This window comes from Arvicola amphibius, chromosome 1 (genome assembly GCF_903992535.2).
Source record: "Arvicola amphibius chromosome 1, mArvAmp1.2, whole genome shotgun sequence".
NCBI classification, from domain to species: Eukaryota; Metazoa; Chordata; class Mammalia; order Rodentia; family Cricetidae; genus Arvicola; species Arvicola amphibius.
The window spans coordinates 11916974-11923984 of record NC_052047.1 but is presented as its reverse complement, the minus strand read 5'-3'; the positions used below and the strand labels follow the sequence as shown (position 1 = coordinate 11923984).

General features: G+C 39.4%; 1 protein-coding gene across 1 annotated transcript in view; it reads left to right on the top strand.

The window, feature by feature from the left end:
* Positions 1 to 1872: 1872 nt before the first annotated feature.
* Mrpl1 (mitochondrial ribosomal protein L1) overlaps positions 1873 to 7011 on the top strand; it is a 65680-nt gene continuing 60541 nt past the window's right edge. Inside the window, exons 1-2 of the mRNA XM_038317707.1 lie at positions 1873 to 1980; positions 5504 to 5618. Of these exons, the coding sequence (XP_038173635.1) occupies positions 1950 to 1980; positions 5504 to 5618 (146 nt within the window). The 5' untranslated portion in view covers positions 1873 to 1949. The remainder of the gene's footprint in view (positions 1981 to 5503; positions 5619 to 7011) is intronic.

Genomic DNA, 7011 nt, shown 5'->3' with positions numbered 1-7011 from the left:
AGCTGAATTGAAGAACACTCAGTAGGTGAACTTATATATGTATCTTTAGATTCAGTTATCTTTTTAAGTATCATGAGATGAATGCAACTTTTCCCCCCTCCCTGATCTATGTGTGAAAAAAAAAGAACATAGAAGAAAAAGAGGGCAAGCAGGAAGAAAGTTAATAAAAGTAGATGTAAGCTTTTCTAGTGTTTTTCTCTTTTCTTCTATTTCTTTCTTTTTTCTTTTTCTTTATTTTATTTTTTTAGAGTCACAGTTGATTGTAGAGCTTTTGAAGTAGCTGCTTAAGTGTTAACAAGAATGGGCAATAAGTAAGAATCTCATTCTTCATTTAGATAGCCACTACATATTAATATAAAAAAAAAACTTCTGGGAATTCCAGGTTTGATCTAGTCTGTCTTCTGTAGGTAGCTTCATGAAACCAAGCTACGTTTTGCAGACTTGACATTCCTAATTCATGTATTCACTAATTCATGTATTCATTGGTTCAACAAACACTTATGGTAAACCTCCATTCCCGCCTGAAGCTGTGTGTGGTATGTGCTGAGTGCTGGAAATGAATGACAGGATTGCTGTCCACACAGGGCTCAAACTGCTGGGAAAGTCAGAGACACTGTGATGGCTGCGTAACTCTAAATCTTCTAAAACCCATCGAATTGTACAGTTTAGGTTGGTAAATTCTATTATATATAAAATAGGTCTCAGAATTGTTCCAAATAAAAAAAATATAACTCCTGTTTATTATTCAAAACCAGGAAGAAATGGCCATAACTCAGTCCTGTAAGTGTGGAAGGAGACTGCCAACGAGTGAAGTCTGAACTGAAATCTTAAGAAAAAAAAATTACTGATAATGTGGTACATGATAATTCAAGCAGAAGTCACAGAGGAACAAAGTCACAGAGGTGAGAAGTGTGTGGTTTCTCTCTCTCCCTCCTTTCCTTTTTCCTCTCTCTCTCTCTTGCTTTCTCTCTCTCTCTCCCTCCCTTCCTCTCTCAGTGTGTGTGTGTGTGTGTGTGTGTGTGTGTGTGTGTCTACACATGCACATGCGCCTTAGGAAGGATGTTGACTGAGGAGGTGGGCAGAGGTTGTATGTGAGCCTTTGGGATTGGCCAATCACTGGAGGGGTTTAAGGAGTAATTGATTTACTTCGTGATTAAACTTGTTTTAGAGAAACCACCTGGCAGTTGTGACATAATATATAAGTCGGGGGGTGGGGGTTAAGGTGTGGAGAATAACTTGTGCATGGGTCTCTGATTATTTGTATACTAGGTGCAAACAAACAAACAAAAAGCAAGAACCAAAACAAAACCCGAGACTTGTTTCCTAAACGCCAAGCACTGTACTGCTCGCTTGGTCTTACTGAACTGTAAAGTAGATTGCTGAAAGATTAACGTTGGTCTGGCGTTTTGTTCAAAGAGGGTGAGTGGAACCTCCTGATCCGCCTTGGGAGGTTGGAAGTTTGGCAGATTTTCTCTTTGCTATCAAAGGGATCGAACTCAGGACCTCGCACAAGTTAGCTCGGCGCACTATCGCCTAGCAACGTGCATTTAAAGAAAAAAGATCTTAGCAAAGCTGAAATGTAGCAGAGGAAGCTGAAGATACTCCAAGTTTTTCAGGACTTTAGGCTGGAAACTAGGTTCCCCCTGTTTAAATGACGGCTCTGAATACATCTGCAGGATATAAAGAAAAAATAAGAAGGAATGAATAATTATAGCATTTTCAACAAAGTCATTCTTTCCTGAAGGTTGTAAAGCTTTTCTGCCTTAACCACAAAACGGAGTCCCTGCCTGGAAAACCGACAGGAACGCCGCCACGAGGGCTCTCCGCCCTGTTCCTCTGCTCCCACCAACACCTTCCCCCTTTGCCAGCTTCCCAGCGGAACCTTTGTCGCTTGTCGGTGCAGTTGAACCGCGGGACCAATTTCGTCAACACAATCCGGAATAGTCAACATGGCGGCCGCCATACGCTGCCTCAGTAGAGGTAAGGCAGCCAGTGATCTGGAAGGAAAATAGATCTAGAGCCGCGTCTCTTGTTGCAGCAGAGTACACGCCAGAGTCTGGCAGGCACGGGTCCGCTCTAGGTATTCGAAATGCCTCCGTACTCGTTCTGGGCTCCACAGCCCACAGTGTCATCATTACTTCAAAGCGACCCAGAGCGCGACGCTGGGTTTCTCTCCTGGAGCAGGCCACTCTGAGGGTGGAATGGGAGGGAAGATACATTGGCAGTCTTTTCAGTCAGGGATGAGGAGTACAAGGCAGTAGATGGTGGTGGCCTGTGTTTATATGGGAGGCAGCAAAGACTGATGAGAGGCTTCGAGAGAAGGTGAAGTTTACAGAGAAGGGTGAGGAAATAGTTGAGATCGGATCTCTAACCTTTCAGTCTCTACTAAAAGAGATGGAATACTTTCTATCTCCTTTTGAAAGGCTGAGAAGGAGGAGGTTTTAAAGAATGAATGTAGCGTCAGGTATGTTGATGAGTAGTTGAGGAAACTCTAAGGACTATTTTGTCTGGTGGCAAATGAAGTTTTCTGTGTGGAGTGAATGAGCGCTAAGGCAGATGACACATTGCCCCCTGGGGAGTTGGAAATAAAGATAGAGGTCTAGTAGGGTGTATAAATAGTGTTGCTATTGTAATTTGGTTTTGCTCAGTCTGTAGCAGTTTGATTACTGTTGAAATTTTAAATTTCTGGTTCTTACTATAGCAGATTCTAAGTAGTGTTTCTTTGACTGCTCTTTGGGCTCAGTGTGTTTGTGAATCTCAGTGTATAGCAGTTTGCTTATTTTTATAGTCTTTGCTTTCTGGTACAGGAGAGTGTCTTTATCCAGTCTATGGTAGATACATGCTTGAGTCCATCTCTGAAGTTCAGTACTTAGAAGCAGTCTTCTGGTCGTTCTTGTACATGTCTCTTAAAGCACATGTACACGGTACTTGTCTGGAAGAGGACTGCTGCACTGTCGTGATGTGTTTGCTAGGCTCCATGGGTAATTCCACATTGCTTCCTAGAATGGTGCTCTTGTTCACACTCATACCTGTAATACATAAACTCTCCCTGCATTTGATATGGTAAGTGACTTCATTTTCTAGAGATTTCTTGGTCTGGTATGTAAAACAATGATACTTAGGTTATCTAATTTATAAACTGTGTGCTCACAGTAAAATCAAACACTGCTTTCTTGATTAAGTTTTGTGGGAAAAAAACAATTTGACCCAAGGTTAGTGTCCCACATATTGGCATAATAGGAGTCTCCAGCATGCCCATTGTTAAAAGTCTTGTCAGTTGCATTGACCAATATAACATAGTAATGTATTCACATGCTAGTGTAATTTGAGTCTACACTGACTGGCCAGTGAGTCACAGGAATCACCCTCCTTTTTATAGGAATTGCAAGGAGGAGCCACTATGTGTAGAGTTTTACATGTGCGTTGGGGGTTGAACACACTCTACTGATAGTAAGCCATCTCCATAGCCTCAATTTTTAATTTTTAAAAAGTAAATTTGATAAACCGAAGGTTTTAACAATAAATACAATCATTTTTAAAAATATAACCACTTTTTGGGGGGGGGTTCTAAGTCAAGGTTTCTCTGTGTAACAGTCCTGACTTTTTGTCTTGTTTATGAAACCATTCCCTCCCTAAATGTGATAAAGACATTTTCCTCTATTCTGAAAGCATTTTAAGTATTACAATTCACCTTTGAGTGAGGTTTTTCCCCCCTTTGTACTGGGAACTTTGGATGAGTTTATTTATTTATTTTTAATGTTATCAGTTTGTCTTTCTGTATTTGTGCCACTATCAATATATAGAACCACCATGACTTTATAATTTCTCTCTGCAACTGGAAGTCTCTACTCTGTCCTTCTGGACCCATTTCTTTCCTGCCTTCCTAAAGAACCACTCTGAGGCTTAATATTAATTATTGTTTGGTCTATTAGCTTAGACTTATTATTAACTAGCTCTTACAACTTAACCTATTTCTATTCAGAGGCTGTGACTTTTTACCTCACATCTTGCTTCTCTGGCAGGTGCTGGTGTCTCTCTCAGCTCCACCTTCTTTCTCCCTATCTCTCTTCTTGGATTTCCCACCTAGCCAGAGGCCAAAGTAGCTTTATTCATCAACCAATAAAAGCAACACATATTTGCAGCATATAGTCTCGCATCCTACATAATCTCCTTTTAATCAATTTTTATTTAGCTTACAAAGAAATGGTTTTTGTTGAATATCTGTTCATACACAATTATACTTGGCTCTTTCTTTTCATTCCCTACACTACCCTCTCTCCTCCCTGCCCCTTCTTATAATACATCTTGATCTGGTAGGGCAAATTACCCACTTTGTTCTGATTTTAGAAGAACTCTGACAACTCTGTGAATATGTCATCTTTAAAAATGAATAAATAAAATAGAAACTTTTAAAAACTAGGGATACACATGTATATACTTCTTATTAATAAGAATAAAATAAATCTCTTGAGCTTAAATTAGTAAAAATAGGTGAAGAGGGTTCCTGTCTCAAAAACAAAATAAGATAAGTGAATAGATGAAGTTTCTAGATATTAGACGCCTCTGCTTGCTTTTTGTTTCTCTAGGTGTGATTTCTAAGCTTTATCTTTCCTTTTAGTGGTGCTGCTTATAGAATGCAGGGTCTTGCACATGCTAGGCCAGGAACTACCACTACACTACACGTTACCCCTATTATTGGATATTTTATGTTTGTGTGCATGTGGATTGCTTGTGTGGAGGTCAGACGATGGTCATTCCTTAGATGCCTACCACTTTCTGTTGAGACATGGTCTCTTACTGATCTGGAACTTTACCATATAGGTCAGGCTAGCTTGCCCAAGCTTCCTGGTATCTTAATATTCCTGGGATTATAGGCATATGCCACCACCCAGCTTTTCATGTCAATTCTGGTATAGACAAATTCTGTCCTGCCTGGTCCTATTCAGTCCCAACAAAACACACAGAGGCTTATATTAACTTTAAACTGGTTGCTCTTTTAGCTCAGGTTTATTATTAACCAGCTCTTACAACTTAAATTAACCCATAATTCTTACTTATGGTTAGCCATGTTGGCTTGGTACCTTACTCAGTGAGTCATTCTCATCTTGCTTCCTCTGCATCTGGCAGGTGACTGCAGACTGAACTTTTCTTCTTCCCAGAATTCTCCTCGTCAGGAAGACCTGCCTATACTTCCTGCCTGACTACTGGCCAATCAGTGTTTTATTAAACCAATACAGGTGGCAAATCTTTACAGGCTATAAGAGCATTATCCCACAGCATTCTGGAGAGATCCAGAATTCAGATCAGATTCTCTTGCTTTTGAGGCAGCCCTATTATTACATGTAAAAAAAAAGAAAAAAAATTCCAGCCGCTATTCTTATACTTTTTAAAAGTGGGGTTGAGAACCACAAAGTATTAGTTGCTTTTGTTTTGAAAATATTGATTTTTAGAATGTAAAAATGTATGACTGTGACGATTAATGTTACATTTTTTTTCTTCCAAGCCTTGATACAACATCAAAGGCATTGTCTTTCCAAGACAGCTTACAAGGCCCCTCCTTACCTTTGCTCTGTGAATATTCTCTGGACCCACAGACATTTTGCTGCTGCTGCTACAAAGTAAGTATTTTTTTTAAGCTGCTTCAGTTACTGTTAAAGTTCTGATTAACAACCATAGTTCTATAAAGATCCATCGTTGTAAAAGTTCATTGTCTGTACTCCTTTGGCCTTGGTGTTCCAGGGGAAAGAGAAGACTTGATAATAGCAGCATCTATGAACATCTTGACCTAATTGCTTACCACTGGCATTTTAAGCTATTGTGTTATGTTCATTTTAAGAGACGGATATCAAGTTACCACTAATGTCTCAGTTTTTCTGTAAAATACCCTGACAGAGCAACTTAGGACGGAAAGGTTTATTTGATGAACAGTTCCAAGTCCTAGCTCATCATTGTGGGGTAACCAAGGCACCCATAGCCTGAAGCAGCAGCTTGTATCCACAGTCTAGAGCAGAGAGGGTGTGTGTTCTTTCCTGTGCTTATCTGCTTCCCCATTTTCATACAGTTGGGGGCCCAGCTTTTGAAATGGGTGAGTCTGTCTACCCCAGGTAACCCACTTAAGAGACTCTCTCAACCTGACCTCAGGCCAACACGACCCAGCAGATTCCTCACTGAGACTCTTCCCAAATGACTTCAATGGCTTCCAGTTGACAGTTAGAACTAACCATCACAATGAGATTATAGAGCCAGTCCTAAGCAGAGAAGCAGCATCTGTCAGAATAACAATTTGAACTCAAGAAGTTTAGTTCTAAAACTGTTTTTTTCCTTCTTTTTAAATATTTTCTCCAAGGTGCTCTTTGTAATTAGATGTTACAGGATTGCCAGTTCTGGAATTATATATTGGAATTTCAAATTTTTAATGTTCATTGTGTTATGTAGAAATACACACATGCATATACACATATACTTATAGTTTCTTATGTAGACTTTCCACATATGAAAATATAAAGGGATGAAATTTGTTCTCACAGCTTCTGATTACCAAGAGTACAAAGAGCTCGATTGGTGCTGCACTGTTGAACTGAATGAAGGGAAGGACTGAAAGGCAGTGTGGCTGAGCTCTTGGACTTCAGGCTCAGGCCGTGTGGTTGTTGGGCATAACACTAACTGCTTTTCCCCCAAGGATATTGATGTTAATGAAGTATAAAGCAGAGTATCATCTTTTTCTAAATGTTTTCCCCTAATGTCACCATTTCTGTAGTTAAAAGAAATGGCTGAGGGAAAAATAATTAAATGCTTAAGAGCTATAGGATATTAACGATTAAAAATTACAGAATTCTTATGTGCTATATAATAATTAGTATTACAATTGAACACTTTTTATATACTTGCTCATTTAATTTTTGTAATAGTTATGAAGACAGATAACTATGATGAGCATTTCTCAGATAGAGGAGTGGAAGCCCAAAGATTAAATTTTTTGGGTGCTAGGAATCTAAATTTTAGTACTCGTGA